Here is a 17,625-nt window from a genome sequence, read left to right on the forward strand (position 1 = left end):
GTTCAATTCCTGCGCTGGACGGTCTCATATTTCTCATGTTTCGCTCAAACCCGCAGTTACCGCGGCAGGAGAAAGCTGTCTTTTCAAGGTTTAGATAGCTTTTTGCCTCACGTGTGACCAAGGATCAATGAAGGACGTCATTGGCTGCGACGACGTGAGAGCTGTTGCAAGACGGTTTCAATTGCTAATGATAGAGGAGCACGCCAGATATCAAGGACAGAAAGGGAAAGGAAAATGAAGACCTATATTGTTCGTAAGATGATCATGGTAGCACGCTAGAAAAAAAGTGTGTGTTTGGAAGAAAGGAGGTTAGTGTGAGGCACGGCAGTGAATGGGTAGAGACTTGAGTACCTGTGACCGGTGAAGTAACGTGACCGAGACCGTCACTCGCAAGGACCTTTACGGTGAATGCAGAAAGCGCCACTTATGAGGAATGCGTAAATATAGCTTCGTAAGGACTGAATTGCGCCGACACTGATCATAAACTGTCGCTCTTCTCTCGAAGCAGACAGCTGCATGTCTGGCATAAGTACTTGGTCTATGAGCGTCGGTGCGAAAGAATGAGTAATGAGTGAGTGAGAGAGTGAGTGAGTGAGTGCGTGCGTGCGTGCGTGCGTGCGTGTGTGCGTGTGTGTGTGTGTGTGTGTGAGTGAGTGAGTGAGTGAGGAGTGTTGTTTTGTGTGTTTGTGTGTGTGGTGTGGTGTGTGTGTGTGTGTGTGTGTGGTGTGTGTGGTGTGTGTGGTGTGTGTGTGTGTGTGTGTGTGTGTGAGTGAGTGAGTGAGTGAGTGAGTGAGTGAGTGAGTGAGTGAGTGAGTGAGTGAGTGAGTGAGTGAGTGAGTGAGTGAGTGAGTGAGTTATGAATCAGTGGTAATGCCTTTATTAATGCTCTCTTCGTGGGGATTATTAATGCTATCTGTTCTTCTCTGTTCGTCCTTCCAAAGGGAGAGAATGCTTCGTCGCTGATACAGTATCAGTTACTGAAAGCACAACAGAGGATGCTGTGTTTTACGGGAACGAGTTCAAAGAGTGACAAAGGAGGACAACATTCTAAAATACATAAACTAAGGACAAAACGCGGCTGGAGAGCCTTTTATTCTGATAATAATAAGGGCACAATTATAAAGCGACGTTCTTCGAAAAATACTCACTGAAAAATGCAAATGCAAACGAATTCCTGACCTTTGTTCCTTTTTTTCAGAATCGACTGACACCGCGCCTGGAAATTATGGAAACAGCGGCGTTTCCCCGCTGCAAGGTCCTATCAGGCGACAGCTAGGCATACGCAATACCTTTCGCCGGAAGAAAGCTCGAACGGCCATCTATATGTATCGGTATGAAATGTAATACCCGGAAGACGAAACGCTCAATGTGCATCGTTCAATTTCGGCAGCAATGCACAAAATGACGGCGACCAACGACATCACTAATCGAATGGACAATGATTTCCAAAACGGCACCGTCACACTGCTTATCAGTGCGAACGCCACAGCGGACGTCGTCTCTTCCGCAAGCGCCGACGACATCCTGGGGCCTCGCTACCACAAGCGAGCCCGCATCGCCATCATTATCGTCATGATAGTAGCCTCAGTCATCGGCAACACCTGCGTCTGCTGGAAGCTCGTCGTCAAGAGACGGCGACGGCGAATGTCCAAAGCCCGTGTGCTCTTCTTGAATCTGGCCATAGCGGACCTGCTGGTAGCTTGCATCACTATGACGTCACAAGTGGTGTGGGAGTTTATGGGCAGACTGTGGATTGCGGGCGATGCCTTCTGTCGCCTCTTCAAGTTCCTACAGACGTTCGCGCTCGTCTCGTCCACTTACATGCTGGTGGTGATTGCGCTAGACAGACACATTGCCATCGTCACTCCGCTGGCACCGAACCCGGACCCATGGAGGTTGGCAGCGTTCACCTGGCTCGTGTCGTGTTTACCGTCCCTACCGAACGTTTACGTGTTCCACGCCGTCCAGGTGGCTCCCGGAAGGTGTTTCTGCGCGTCCATCTTCTACGACAGCGGCACGCCAATTTACCATCGACAGGTCTACATGGGATTCGTATTCTTCATGGTGTTTGTGGTTCCGCTCGCACTATTGGTGACATTTTACACAGGCATATTATGCACCATATGGAAGCATAGCTCCAGGAGTGACAAAGTTGGACAGCAAACAGCCTCATCTCTTCCACTTGCCAAGGTACGTGCCGTCACTATGCAACAATTTACCATATCGGCCAGGCAACAGCGTAACCTGAGACATTGATGCGTTTCACATTGCTTTTAACAGTGGAGCCGTTTAAGACTGAGGTTGATCCCTGCGGAGCGTAACGCACCTTCTAACGTGCATGTGCCACATAAAGTGTGCAAGCCCAACTACTCACCTCCGGTTCACTAAAAATGAAGAAGCTGTCTAGCTAAGCGCAAGCAGATGACAGGAGATCCAGAGCTTCGATGGAGAGAAACTGAGGCTAGATGTGAACGGCTTGCATCGGTCCCTGAGTTTAACAAGAGGCGCGACGTCGCACGATGCCGTTATGAATTCGAAATTTTGAAGCAGCTTCACTGACTTGACGTCGCAAAGACTTGTTAAACAGTGCAGATAGGGGCAGAACTACTATAGAGAAAAGTCAAGCAAATAAATAGCAATATGATGCCACCAGCTCCGCTGTTCAACCAGTCTTCCACGACGTTAAGTTCGTGAAGTTGCTGCAATTTGTTTTTGTTTTCCACTTCAGTCGTTGTCTCTTGCCTCCTTGGCTCCTGCAGCTACGAATTGGCGCGCATCCCTGTTCTGGGAAGTCGTCATGAATGTTCGGAAACCCGTGCCACATCCCGGTATTTACATACAAAATGGTCGTATAGCTCTCCATTAACGTGAACCTTGTCACACATTCGGAATTTAACGTATTCAGTGACTCAGATTATCTATTCCGGCGCAAAGCAAGTGGTCCGAATAGTCTAATCTACAAGACAGCACCAGCCAGCGCTCGTAAAGTGGTCGTGAAGAGGCAAGGAGACCTTCGTTTAAAAGATAACGATACATCCAAAGTGTCTGTCAAAATAAGAGTTAAGGGAAGTTTCCTTGAATCGTTCAAATTCTATGCAAAGAGACGCACATACATGCAAAGTTATGCAGATTATATGCACATGTTGCAATCAATTAAGCTGATAAATGCCACGCTCTATTTCATTAAGACGCCTGCGCACTTTAGAGATACGTATGAGGTGAGATTATATATACTCTTCTTACGTCTTATGTTGTTTTGTTTGGTCAGGCACGCTTACAACTTAGGACAATAACTTACTAAGAATGGTGTCAGTAGAACCACTAACTTTCAGAATATAAGAAGCCGTTGCAATCCTATATTTTGGTTTCGCAGTGTTTGAAACAAATGTGAAATTGCAGCCGATGAAATTAAAACGTCTTGTACTTTCCAGCTTCGGCAATTAGGTAGTCAATGTACTTGTTAGGGGGAACGTTATTTAGAGCATATCGTTACGGTAGGTTTATTTTGGTTTTGTTGTTACAGAAATAAAGTGGTAGCACTTTATGCAGGGCAGTTTAAACAGTAGCAATATTAGTTATCTTGGAAGAAGTATCCCTTCTGCCCATACATGAAAAGATAGAAACACGTGACATGAGGTCTGTTTTACCTTGATACCAGTCACAAAACTCTTGTACCTGAAGAAATGTGTTTACATTGAGTTATAAGGAGGTCAAATAATAAAGTATAGAAATATAACTATGTCAAATATACTGAAGTCCTACTGCAGATGACGTGCTTCCAATAAATCGCCTTTGGACGGAAAATATTGTATTAGATCAGTTCACACTTTTGGCACCAAGCATCAATTTTGTGCAGTGGCCAAGTTGCTGAAATAAGTCAAAATTATGAGGTTCGAAAGTTGTAAATGTCGTTCAAAGAGCGCAATAACCTGTGTCTCGTGGAACTTGCACCCGAATCTGGAAATATGCAGGTGCCACTTAGCCACGTACGGGAACAAATTAGCTCAGTGTTGATTTGTAGTTACTCCGACACATTAAAAGATGTATAATTGAATGCAGTAACTTCTACACTACAGTTTTCTGATGACTACCTCGCGCTCCCTGGTGTCACAAGAGGCAAGCGCAAGTCGTTTCAATGCTCACTTCAAACACGCCATGCTTCAGTACGCTTCGCTAGCTTTGCCAGAAGCATAAAGATTAAGGAGCAGCACCTCGATTAGTTCAGTGGGTTTTCCGTAGAACTACAGATTTCTCGGTCCCCCAAACCTCCGCTACTTGTACAGTGCCGTCTTTATTACGCTTAACCCAGTCACTGTAAGCAAACGAAGCCAAGCCATTCCAGCATGCGAGAAATTGAAGAGGTCCTCTTAGCTCTCCCAATGTAAAGGGATGTGTTGCTCCTATGTTTTACTCAGATGATTACTGCTTTGGGACATGAAAGTGGAATTTTGCTGTCTTATCTGGCACGTTTGTTGAGAAAGTCAGGCGTTTCCAGTCTGCCGGCCTTATCGGAAGTGTTTCCTCCTTAGTGCAGTAAGTATTTTGTGCAGGAACCGACTTCTAAGGGCAAGGTTTCTCTAGGCAGAAAATCTAGCATTGTTTCGATTATGACGGCCCAGGCCTTTTACGATTCGTGTACCCAGATATCGCGTACTTACCATTGCGATTTCGATCGTTCTTACCGAAGCTTCCTCCTCGAAGAATCTTCATTCAGTCCACACAGATGTATCTGTCTCATGGCGACAACAGATAGCAACGAAGACGAAAGACAAATAAAAAAAATAGAGAAAGAGAGGTGATAACAGCAATAAAGGAGGAATACGATAGTAATGCCTGTGAAACTGTATAAAGCTTCCTGTTCTCAGGCAGCTTTACATCCTGCATTTGAAGCTGAATACCTTATTTGTAGCCACTTCTTATTTTGCTGGCGGTCTCAAATCGCCGTCTGTCACGTCCGATAAAAAGCTGAAGGAAATGTGTCACTTGGTTTACGGCCACAGAGAGGTGATAAGGGGACGGGTGCTCGAACGGCGGCTCGAAGGGGAAATGAAAGATGGCTCCTTTGGATGGCAATATCCAATCCCTGACAGAAGCCAGATTCGCAGAAAGATCCGATCAAGAAGACGTACGTGGTGTGGCTTTATGGTGTGGCTTCTATTGAATATCTTTTGCAGTCTGGATATTTCTCTCAAAACCACGAAATGTATTTTATTGAAGCCACACAAAGTTACAGCACAATTTATTACGCATGGCGACCTTAAGCGAAATAATTTCTGACCATGTAGGCCAAGTTGGTGTGATATGAAATTTTCATCAACACGGGGTGTCGCTTGAGCCGACGTTTCGACTAGCGGACTTTTCTTCTTCAAGGCTACAACTTGAACGTGGTGCAGCACTGAAGAAGAGAAGTCAGCTTGTCGAAACGTCGACTTCAGCGACATCCCGTGTTCACGAATTTTTCATCTGTTAAAGCTTCCATGTTTCCCCGAACTTCTGCCTTTTTCAAGTGGCCAGTGTGACTCTCTTTTTTTTGTAAACTGTGGAACAATTCCACACTGCGAAGCTGCATGACCAGAGAAACCTTTTAGCACGCGATGCATAGGCGACACAGAATTTCGAACCATAGCCGATCACACATCCTGTAAATAAATTCGAAATGTTTGTCCAGAGGATGCTTTTGAATTCATCGTATGCTCCTTTTTTTAGCAGCATGCGCATTTTTGCCGCGACATGCGCCGTCTTTTCTGGCTTGCCGCATGCCCTTGGCGTCTCGTGCACGATCTTAATTTGTACTTGCCGTCTGTGTGTTTCCATCTTCATTTTTAGTGGACCAGCGGTGAGTAGTGGGGTTTCCGCAATTTCTGTGGAACACGCGTTTTTGCTCGCTAATAAACGGAATTGCCTAGCCATATGCAGCTCCGTTATTAAAATCAGGAAAACTTATTTGATCGTCAAGCATTTACACATGCAACACTTTGTCCACCAAGCGTACGTTCGGGTTTTCTTCTGTTTGTATGTTTCGAAACATGTGTAAGCTTCATGACGTCTGCAATATAGACCAGCCGACACTGACGGTTATCTAATTTTATTTTTGGCAAGACTTCAGCATGTACGGAGAAGCCGCTTTTTTTTTTCGGTGTACACAAGAAAGAGACGAGAACGTGGCCGTGACAACAACAGCGCCTCGATTGGCGTCGCGCGGTAGATCGTACAAAAAGCGCGCTCAGCCGTTTATGACAAGGCAGCGTAATGTCCGTTTCACCGTCTCAGCCATCACCTTGACGGTGAAAAATTTGAAAAAGAAAGGCCACAACAATATTTTATGTTCTAATGAACAGTGCAGATTTCTTTTTTTTTTGCAATTAAGTTACTTGACCTCTAGAGTGAGCACACAACAGGTGCAGCCACAGGACACTGCAACTATAAACAAAAACGAACGTCACTGATACACGCGCTAAATGAACATGTAGATATTCTGTACAGCTCTTTCTAGTTAAGCTTCATTGTGGTGGTTCGCGTAGCGCCTATAAGCATGCATTTTACTGATGACCACTGAACAGTGGTCTTAGTAAACGCATCATAATTTACTCATAGGAATCCAGGCAAGGTATGTAAAAAAAGAAACTACATTTGGTACATCGCGGCTACAAGACTGAGATAAGGAGTCGTGTGTTTATAAAGGGTACATGAACAATGTCTGGCTTAGAAAAAAAAAATTAAGGCAGCTTTGCACCAGTGTTGCCAAGCCTGAAGAAAGTGCGGAGTTGGGCATCCTTCTTAGTTTCTCTTCTGTTTTCTCTTTCTTTCCTCCTCTCTTTCTTTCTTTTTCTATTTTCCAGTTTTTTAATCTCCTTATTTCTATTTATTTCTATTTTTCTTCCTATTTCTTCCCTTCCTTTCTCTCTCTTTCTATTTATCGCTTGCTTCCTCTTTTTTTTTTCTATTTTTATACACGGTTTTGCCTGCGTTACGCAGCATACGACAGCATACGACAGCCCGGGCCCCTAAAGTGCTGCGCACTTAAAATGATGATGACAACGGAGCCTGCATTTTTCTCTTTTTACGACTGCTATTCTCTTTCACTTTGTTACGCCGGCAAATTCTGAGTCGTCAAAATATGAGCTTTCAGAGTTAAGTGAGCGACAGTAAGTCTTAAGCCTTTTAAGAGCTCGGGAGTAGCTGATGGTTGATGTTGTCTTCTAAACTCATACGTGTTTTCTGACAGACGCTACGAATAGAACTTTTGAGATAAAATCCCAAACAATTATTATACTGAAAAAATGGTCGATGTAATTCGTTGCGTTATCGATACATTGTAGCTACAAGGATAATTCGTAGAAAACGCCACTAGTATATGCAACTCTAAAAGAATTCACAGAAGCGACAGCAAGCTGGTATCGTTAGAGTCCCAGGCACAGCCGTGATCAATGTGTAAATTTCAATCATTCCATTTCATTTTACAGCGAAAGCTGTTATGAGATCACAACAACGGCCGTTTTTGGCGCCGTAGTTGTCCGCCGCCGCCGCCGCCGCCGGTGTCCGTAACCGCTGTTACGCGAAATAAGAAAAAGAAAAACGAAATAAGAAAAAAAATATCCAGGATGGAACACGGTTCGAACCTGGGCCCTCTCCATGGAAGTCCAGTATTCTACTATTATTGTACAGAGACGTACCGGTGCTTGAAACTCCTTTGCAAAAAGACTCTATAAAAAGGCTTCATATCGGGAAGGAACCGTATTTGCAAGTGTAATATAGCGTGGTGGAAGAGGAAAATGACAACCAGGCGTCACACGACGCGAATTCTGTAACCGGCGTCACACAATGCGGATTGCGCAACGAGTGGGTTGTTTGAAGGCTTCTAACCCATTACAAAGGGCCCTGGCATAATTCTTCATCGTCATCAGCCGTCGCATCAACAAAGTGCACATAATGCCTTACAGGTGTGTAACTGTTACCTCGCTTCTCCGCAGAATGACGAATAATGGCGTAGTGGGAGCTTCCCAACTTCACAAAAATTAAGATTTATGGCGTAGTGGGTACCTTGCTAGAGTACTTGAATTAGTAGCCCCAAGAGAGTTTACAATGGGCTCTAGAAATGCCGCTCTTCCAGCATTCGCTGTGACTGTGCTGCGCTTTTCGCGCAGACCTGGTGTTTTTTATTTCATACATAAGCATGAGGGGGCCAGAAAAAACAGGGGGAAGGTATGCTTCACTTAAGGTAGTCCAGGCACCCTCTTAAAATGCAGCAGGAAGCACAATGATTACAAAATGTACGCTTTTAATATATACGGTAAAGCGTAAATTACAGTACACTTCAATACACATAGTTTGCAATTTGTTGCCTGTAATAAGAACAAGCATGGCTGCTTATAGCACTTATTGTTTCAGACATAGTTAAAGAGACTAACCGGGGAAAAAAACACGCTTATACATTTTCGTTTAGGCGCGTAGGGGCTCGCCAACTGAAAATCGTCGAATTAAGTCTAAGTAACGTACGCACTCTTGTTTCCACCATTTCAAAGTCCGTGTCCTATCGTCGTAATATTGGCCCGCACATTTACATGGCAGCCAATATCAACTTAGTGACCAGATTTGTAGCGTCACAACGCGGTTGCGTCCAACAATCGCGCATACAGCTTGTTATACTTGAAGTATTGCTGTCACATTTCAGACCGCGAGCACTGTACATCAATGAACATTGGCAACATATACCATCAAGCACTGCTTTAATTTATACCAAGCACATGTCTTGAAGCATGCATATAATACAGACGTGCACAGTAAACATTATGCCTTCAAGCCAAGTCTTCATCACAATAGAAACATGTCAGTAAAAGTTCATAATAGTACTCCGATGGATACCTGAGTACAGCAATAATCTGCAGTTTGTCTTCCCTGGCCTCCTGCAACATTGTTTACACTGATGCGAATAAAATCAATACAATGCCATTCCAAATGTTGCCGCCAGCGAAGAAACAGGACAAGCACATGTGGCACCTCAACCAAAGCACTGCGGCGTATATCAAATCACATTTCAGACTTTCGTTGCACAGACCCATGGTTTCATCAGAATCCTAAGTATACAAATTTACTTTAGGTGGGCCTTTGAACTAAAGTTGAAATACCGAGCATATTTGGTACTAGGCACTCTTTTGCAACTTGGGCGCACTGCCACAGCGCGTCACTGCGCTTACAGAGCTTATTAGGGGAAATAGTTTTACCTTCTGATGGCCTTAGATGCATTTGTGGCTACTTTAATAAGGATGTAAAGCATCTACGACACGAATGCTAGCGCGTCGACGCAAAAACACATTTAAAGCGTGACTGTATTTATTGATAGGCACCAATAGAGCTAAAGGAGAACCTTGGTCCACGGGGAACCTTTTCAATACAAGAGCTAGCGTTAATGGTGTTCCAGAGATGTGTGGAAGCGAGCAATAATCCCAGAATATATTGCTGAGCATTCATCTAGTGCAGGCTCAGTGTATGTGTTTCGTATAACCGGCTGTTTTTTTATATTCTGCGGCTGACTTATAGTGGCTTCTGTAAGCTTATTCCATGCTTTTTTTCTTTCTGTGTCATGACCTTCATTACGCCGTGTGCTTTCTTGGCTTGACTTTTCTCTTTTCTGCGTTCGACTTTCGTACATAAGCTGACTATAGGTCTGAGTGTATTTCACAACCGCGACTTCCATTATTTTCATACCTATGGGCAAAGACGTAGCCGCCACCAATTAAAGACAACGAGACATCTTAAACATCATCTACGCTTATTAGAAAAAAAAATTCACCATGGTATCTCGGTATGCTTGTGTGGCTAATTTAGGACGGACTATTACGAACAACGCGTTGCATAAATCTGTAAAATGTGTCTTTTGCGTCATCTTTACTACCGAACAGCTTTGTAATAATAATAATAATAATAATAATAATAATAATAATAATAATAATAATAATAATAATAATAATAATAATAATAATAATAATAATAATAATAATAATAATATTAATAATAATAATAATAATCAATCAATCAATCATTTATTTAACGTGCCCAGGAACAACCGTGAGGTCTTTGTGCAGGCACACGCAAAAAAAAATCAATAAAAATAAACAATACAATACAGACAGTCTTCAGAAATAAAAAGAGCAAAAACACGTAGACAAAGAGAAATGAACACAAAAGGGGAGGAGTAAAATAAGACAATATGACAAATATTGAAGGGGAATAAAAAATTAGGTTGCACATATACAACTATGCGGAAAGACGGAGAAGGGAAGACTTTGTACATTGTGCCATACTATGTCAAAACAGTGCAAAGCTCGGATAAAAACAATGATTGTGGACTATGAAAAACGTCAAGATCAAGAAAATTATTATTATAAAGACTTTGTATTCTGTGAACGGTAGAGTGTTGGAAGAAGCAGGCGGGTACATGAAACGGTCTGTTCTCTCTGGTTAACTTACGCGGAATTCGAAAATTAACACAATTGAGAAGTACAGGGCAGGATATGATACCGTGGACTAGCTTGTAGAGAAATAAGAGATCAGAACGATTTCGTCGGCAGTGAAGTGATGGCAGTGATAATGATTCAGCAGTACTTGAACGAGATCCAGAGTCATTTTAGCAAAGCGATGGTTATATATGCTGAGGAATTTTTTCTGGACTCGTTCAATGGTGTTACCGCTGGATTGAGCAATGCCATTCCATATCACGGACGCATACTCAAGTTGCGGAAGACATATTGCCGTGTACAATTTGTGTAGGGCCATGGGAGACCTGAATTCTCGAGATATTCTACAAACACATCCGAGAGAACGAAGGCCCCGCATAGCAGCACGCTTAACGTGAGAAGAAAAGTTTAACGCGCTGTCAGCAATAACACCAAGATCACTGATTTCATAAACCTTGCATAACGGCGCAGAATTGACAAAGTATTGAAATGACACGCTAGATGTTTTGCGAGTGATAGACATGAATTTTGTCTTTGAGGTATTTAGAGAAAGGTTATTGCCGTTGCACCATTCGGAAAAAGAACACAAATCTGACTGCAGCAAGCGACAGTCGTTAACTGAATGAATTTCCTTAAATATCTTGATGTCATCGGCATACAAGAGGAAAGAAGAATTACGGATGGCAAAAGAAACATCATTAACGTAAATTAAAAATAGGAGTGGGCCTAATACCGACCCTTGAGGGACCCCACTAGTCACTTTATACAAAGAAGAGGTTTGGCCATTCACGGCAACATAACAAGATCTATTGAGCAGATAGCTGTGCAAGAGATTCACAATCGACAAGTCAACGTCAAAGTTCGCAAGTTTAACCATAATCAGTGTGTGGCTGACTACGTCAAAAGCCTTGCTCAGGTCACAGTAGATTGCGTCAACCTGTCCTCTCTGAGAAATAGGTGTGGAGATCTGCGTCATGAAACTAGCAAGATTTGTGGTAGTTGAGCGGCCAGCAAGAAAACCATGTTGAGTTGGAATCAATGAGTTTTTCACACTAAAAGACAATATTTTGTGAAGAGCCAGTTCGAAGATCTTTGATGTGGCACATAGTAGAGAAATCGGGCGATAATTAGAAACATCTGTCTTAGAGCCCGACTTAAATACTGGGAAAACACGAGCAGTTTTCCACATGCTAGGAAATGTGGAAGTGTCCAGGCAGTTATTAAATATCGTAGTCAGTACTGGGACAAATATAGTACCATATGCTTTTAGTATGGCGGAGGGGATGCCATCTGGGCCGCATGATAAGGATGGTTTTAAGCGCTTAATGCATTCGCTGATAAGATTTTCATCCAGCGACAAAGCACTGGATGAGCTAACTGCCTTGGGCTGTTGTCTGATATCAGTGCTGGAGTCTGAGGCCTTATAAACGGATGAGAAATGTGTGGCAAAACAGTCAGCGACGGCATGCACTTCTACCCCATTTGAGTCTAGTAGTCTGAAGGACTCTCCGCTTTTGCTAGACCGTTTACGTACATACTTCCAAAACTCAGCCGGCCTGTCAGAGGCGCTTTTTTTCTAAGAATTCAATGTACGAACTATGATCCCGTTTATATAGGCGTTTAGAGAGAGTTCGAAAAAAGCTGAACTCTTCCTTCCACTCGCTGGATGGAGAACATTTAGATTTCCTGTGTGCGTGATCTTTATGCTTCAGTGCACTGATAAGTTCAGATGAGAACCAGTGGGGGTATTTACGTTGTTTAGGTGTATACTGGGGAATAAAATTAAGCATGCTGCTCAGTACAAGCTCCGTAAACCGATCAACCTGGTCATCAACATTAGGTTTGTCAGTAACCTGTGACCACTCAACGGTGGACAAGTGATGATAGAGGCCCGTGTAATCACCTCGCTTGAACGCAAATCTTGGAGATTTGTTTACGTAACTGCTGTAGCTCGTTGTTTCGGCTGATGCAGATAATCTTACGTTTAGTGGTGGGTGGAATTTGTCCGGACGTACAAGAGAGATGTTGGAGCGGGAAACTTCAAGGGGTTGATCGTTTGACACACACAGGTCTAAGACGTTGCCACTGGAATTGACGACTGAATTATGTTGCACTAGGGAATTAAACGCCAGAAAGTCCAAGAGCAGGCTGCACTTTTTCTCTGTGAAATGATTGTAATGAGAAAAGGTAAGCGTGCTCCAGTCACTTCCAGGTGCATTGAAATCCCCAAGAACAATAATTCTGTGCCCACTATGAGAAGATAACTCAAGTTCAATAGAAGACATGGCATCGTGAAACGAGGCAGGGGAAATGCTGGGCGGTAAATAGAAGCATCCAATCAACAATTTTTCACGGCGCTCAAGGTTGATTTCTAGCCAGATCGATTCTTCGATAGTTTCTAGGTCTTTCCGTCTAACGGATTTCAGTGAATTGTCAATGGCAATCAGCACGCCACCGCCTTTCTGTAATAATAATAATAATATTAATAATAATAATAATAATAATAATAATAATAATAATAATAATAATAATAATAATAATAATAATAATAATAATAATAATAATAATAATAATAGCTGGGGTTTATGTCCCAAAACCACGATATAGTTACGGAGGTGCCGTCGTAGAAAGCTCCAGAAATTTCGACCACCTGAGGTCCTTTAACGTGCACATATATATCTAAGCACACGTACCTCTAACGTTTTGGCTTCATCGAAATGCCGCCGCCGACGGGATTCAATGCCGAGACCTCATGGTCGGCAGTCAAGCACCAGCTTTGTTCTAATTTTTCTGCAAATAAACACGGACATGCCCAAACTTACCTTACTTCAACTTACTGAAGTGGCTTTTAATCTACTACAATTAGCTTATCAAGTTCATGCTCTTAATATTTACGTTCACACTCTGTTTTTTATGTCCTTCCGTGCAGGTCAAGACCCTGAAGATGACTGTCGTGGTGTTCGGTGCTTTCCTGGTGACCAACGTGCCCTACATGGTGCAAGAGGTGATCCTGGCGTTCGGCAACCCGGGCGTCCTAAATGCCAACGTGGTGGCTCTATCTGGTGTCATATCTGCCTCTAACAGCGCCATAAATCCGTACATCTTTCTGTACTTCCAGAAGGACCACCACGAAGGAAGTCGAAGTACGTTCGCGTCGTTGGTGAAAAATATGCCCTGCTTCCGTCGCTGGTTTGCTCGCGCCAGAAGTAAGAGCAGCCACAAGATGGCGACGCTGACGGTGACCTACTCCGGTCGCCATTCGCGGACAATAACCACGGCCAACCTGGATATGGCTTCCGAGAGGACTTAAGCCCTTATAAGCCTCGTTTCTAACACTGTACTAAAGAGATGCGGCTCGCGAGGCATCTTCTGTAAGGTATTCCGTTGCTTTCGTCAATACAAGGCGAGAAACCCTGCCTCATACTTCTTCATCCTTGTATAGCATTTACGACGACTGTGCAGTGTGTAAGTGCGTCATGTGTACAGACGACATGCGCGACTCTGCACTTCACGGCAATGACAATTCATGCTCATCTTCAGAGGCGTTCCAAACATAATCTTTCCGCCTGCTGTACAGGTTTCTCGTGCTGTGAGCCGGGTTGGTGAAAAATTTTGCTCTTTGTAATGTGGCAGACACTGCTACGCCGTCTAATAAAACCGTTCAGACAAGTTGCTCACTCATTTGAACAAGCTATCGTTCTAAGATTCGCAGGAAACGTTACATATGGTAAACAGACGCGAGTGATCACTTTTTGTTGTTGTTGTTGTTTACCCAGTGACATTGTTTTGTGTGCGTGTGTGCGGCCTCAAAATAATGTTGAAGAGAACGTTGCGATTGTGAAAGCTAAAGTATGAGCGACTCAATGAGTACTTGTTGACATAAAGAAAGAAAGTGCGCTTAGCTTGGTACTTCATATAACACATCTTGCTAGCTTGGTTGTATCATATCTGCTTCTTTTTAGCATAAGAAGATGACTTTTGAAGGGCTAGTTTTTCTTTGTTAGATACATTATTAACGAGAACTAACAGACAATAGAGACAGAGAGAGGTAATAAAACGAGAGAAAGGCAGGGAGGTTAACCAGAATTGTGGCATCCGGTTTACTACCCTACACTAAGGGGAGGGGGAAAGGGAAAGAAAGATGGAAAGGACAGCGGAGAGAAGAGCAGGCGCGCGATAAAAAAAAGATATAGACAAAAGGAAGCTGTAGAGCGGGAGTACTAAAGCCTATTCAATAGGCCACTGGCACGCAAAAAGTTCAGTAAGGCCTTAAATGATTTTCGCTGTGCAGACCGTTCGGGTCGGCATTCCAGCACTGACTGTTCCGACAGGGGTCTGCCGTCAAGGCGGGCCAACACAGCAGCTAGCGACAGTCTGTGCGAGCTGTAGCAAGGTCAGCGACAAAGAACGTGGTCTATCGTTTCTTCGCTGTCACACTGGCTGCAAGCAGCACTCTCTGCCATGCCGATTCGGAAGGCAAAAGATTTGGTGAAAGCAACACCAAGCCACAGTCGACAAAGCACCGTTGCCTCGAGTCGAGAGAGTCCGGACGGAGGCCGAAGTCGACGACACGGGTCCAGTCTATGCAGTCGTGTGTGCTGTAAACTTGGTGTGTTCCACAAGGATTTTATGTCTTCATTGGCAATCTCTCGAATTTTCATCGCAGCATCCGTTCTTGATAACGGGATGGATTCTTGTACGCCGTCTTCGCGTGCAGTTCGAGCAGCAGCGTCGGCATGTTCGTTGCCCAATATGCCGCAGTGAGTTGGAAGCCACTGAAAGGTGATGTCATGTCCTTGAACGAAGAGGTGATGTAGCAGCTTTCTAATTTCCAACGCGAGTTGCTCGTGAGGTCCACGGTGTAAGGCGTATATCAGGCACTGTAAAGCTAATGTCAAGGAAAGTGTAGGGGATGTTATTTGTAGTAATTAGGATAAATGTGAAGAAAGCAAAGTGGACCAAAAGATAACTTGCCGCCGGCTGGGACCGAACCTGCGACCTTCGAATAGCGCGTCCGATGCTCTACCACTGAGCTACGGAGGCAGTCCTCCTCCCGTCCGCTTTAAGGGGTATATATGTGCATTTGAACCTAGGAGTGTTAGTCAGCGCCGATCGCAGCCATGGCGGTGAGTGTGGGACACTCTTTTTCTGCCTATTGGCGTCACGTAGCACGTGATCTTTTTTACGAGCTGGAAGCTTACCAATAATCCCTCGCATACTACCGGAAGGCATCAAGTCTGCCAGAACGAGACCCTCGCTATGAATGAGAGAAAGGAGATCACTTTTAAGGGCTTGTTTTGCTTTGTTAGACACAATATCAATGAGAACTAACAGACAATAATGCCAAGGAAAGTATGTGGGATGTTATTTGTAGTAATTAGGATATAAATGTTAAGAAAGTAAAGTGGACGAAAAGATATCTTGCCGACGGCAGGGGCTCATTAATATTTTGTCTTTTTAAGATAAGTACGAATTAGCTACGATGAGAAATATATGCTGAATGCGCACTAACAAGTAAAGTCACAGCCATTCCTAATTTTTTACTTGCAAGCACGAACTTATCTTCGGGAGCAAATAGACAATGAACCGATCCAACTGTGTTGACATCTGCGTTGGGTTTTTCGTCGTTCGCTCTGTAGCTGATACGCTGCATGAGTTGCACAGAAATGTACAGTATGTTCGAGTGAGCCAGCATCTCTTCAGGACACTTCCGCTGGCCGACACCGAAAGCAACGCTTGGTAGATGTTTCTAAAAAAGCTAGTTAGCCTTCTCCCATTGCTCGTTGAAGCAACGCTTCGCTTGTACATATTGTCATGTTGTAGCAGCAAGCGATCTTTTGTAGTGCGAACAGTTCTACTCTTAGGAAGCTTCAAACCATGGATTTGCACACATACTGTCTAATCTTCATGATTTCAGCCTTCCGTAGCTTAATCTACCGTTGTGAAAACAGGAACTCCCACTCGCTTTCCCGGAATTGCATCATCGCTAAGGTATTTGTCGTTCGCAATGTAGTGAAAATTGGAGCAATGCCTAATCAACTCGAGCAACGTTTTTTTTTTTTAACACGAAAGTGTTGTATATGCCGGGGCCCATCAAGACTTTCATGACGTATTTCCATCACGGAAGTACGTCAGCAAAATGAACGCCCCCAGATGGCAAAAAAATAAGAAAAAGTTCCGTTGACAGGAGTCGAAGCCACGACCTCTCGGTCCGCGACGATTGGCAGGCGAATTTTTAGCCTACTTAGCTACCGCCAAACACATAGCGGGCCTTACATGAACGCGCCTTTTATCTTTCACACTTTCCTCTGACTGTGCTGTGGGCTGGATGGATAGATGCTATGAGCGTCTCCGTTATAACGGGGCAGTGACATGTGTGCCACCAGACTCGAAAATAAAAAATTCGGCAGATCCCACGCACTGTGGGAATCGATGTAATGCGAAGCAGCCAGCAAAGAGCTGCATACATCGCCTCGTTTGTCTTTGAGCCAAATGAAATCATTCATGCCATGACACCTAGTTCACCATATATCGCACGTTTGCCATGCACGCATGCATACAAAATCTGGTACGTACCATGCCAATGAAACGTATATTCTTGTATATACAATGCATGACCTGTCATTTATGTTCATCAAGCACTCGTGTCATGCCATACCAACTTGGTGTATATCCAGTTAACAAAACGGCCGGAAGTGCACCATGACAGTGTCATGTAAATGATTCGCATGTTAAGACCTGGCATTTATGTTCGTCATACAGTCACATCGCGAAATACCACTTTTGGTGTATATCAAACGAGCGAAATGGCCGCGAGTGCACCATGAGTATGGCATGTAAATCATGCCATAAATGACATGCATATCATGGTTTTCATGTTACCACCTGTCACACAGTCACATCGCGCAATACCACTCTTGGGGTGCTATGCAGGATGGCCCGAGTTCGGCGAAACTCGGTATCTTTCCGAGCTCTGGCGACAGCCCCTTTTGAACAAGCTAATAGTACGATAAGGTGAAATTCATCCCTCAGCGCGCACTCCGTTCTATTGGTTACGATGGAACGCGGCGTCACATCAAGGGCGGTCGAGAAGGTTGGGTGGTGTCGTAAAACTAGAGGCACCTTCTTTCATTTGTTTGTCGTTCCACTGAGTGCAGACGTGCACCCATGC

At 43.9% G+C, this 17,625-nt stretch overlaps 1 protein-coding gene across 1 annotated transcript; it reads left to right on the forward strand.

Moving 5' to 3' along the window:
* Positions 1 to 1,204: 1,204 nt before the first annotated feature.
* On the forward strand, positions 1,205 to 14,227 carry LOC119396321 (vasopressin V1a receptor). Its single transcript, XM_037663485.2, has 2 exons — positions 1,205 to 2,190; positions 13,384 to 14,227. Exons 1-2 carry the CDS (start codon positions 1,393 to 1,395, stop codon positions 13,762 to 13,764), a joined length of 1,179 nt encoding a protein of 392 aa, XP_037519413.1. The 5' UTR covers positions 1,205 to 1,392; the 3' UTR covers positions 13,765 to 14,227.
* The last annotated feature ends 3,398 nt before the right edge of the window (positions 14,228 to 17,625 follow it).

The sequence above is a fragment of the Rhipicephalus sanguineus genome, chromosome 6 (genome assembly GCF_013339695.2).
Source record: "Rhipicephalus sanguineus isolate Rsan-2018 chromosome 6, BIME_Rsan_1.4, whole genome shotgun sequence".
NCBI classification, from domain to species: Eukaryota; Metazoa; Arthropoda; class Arachnida; order Ixodida; family Ixodidae; genus Rhipicephalus; species Rhipicephalus sanguineus.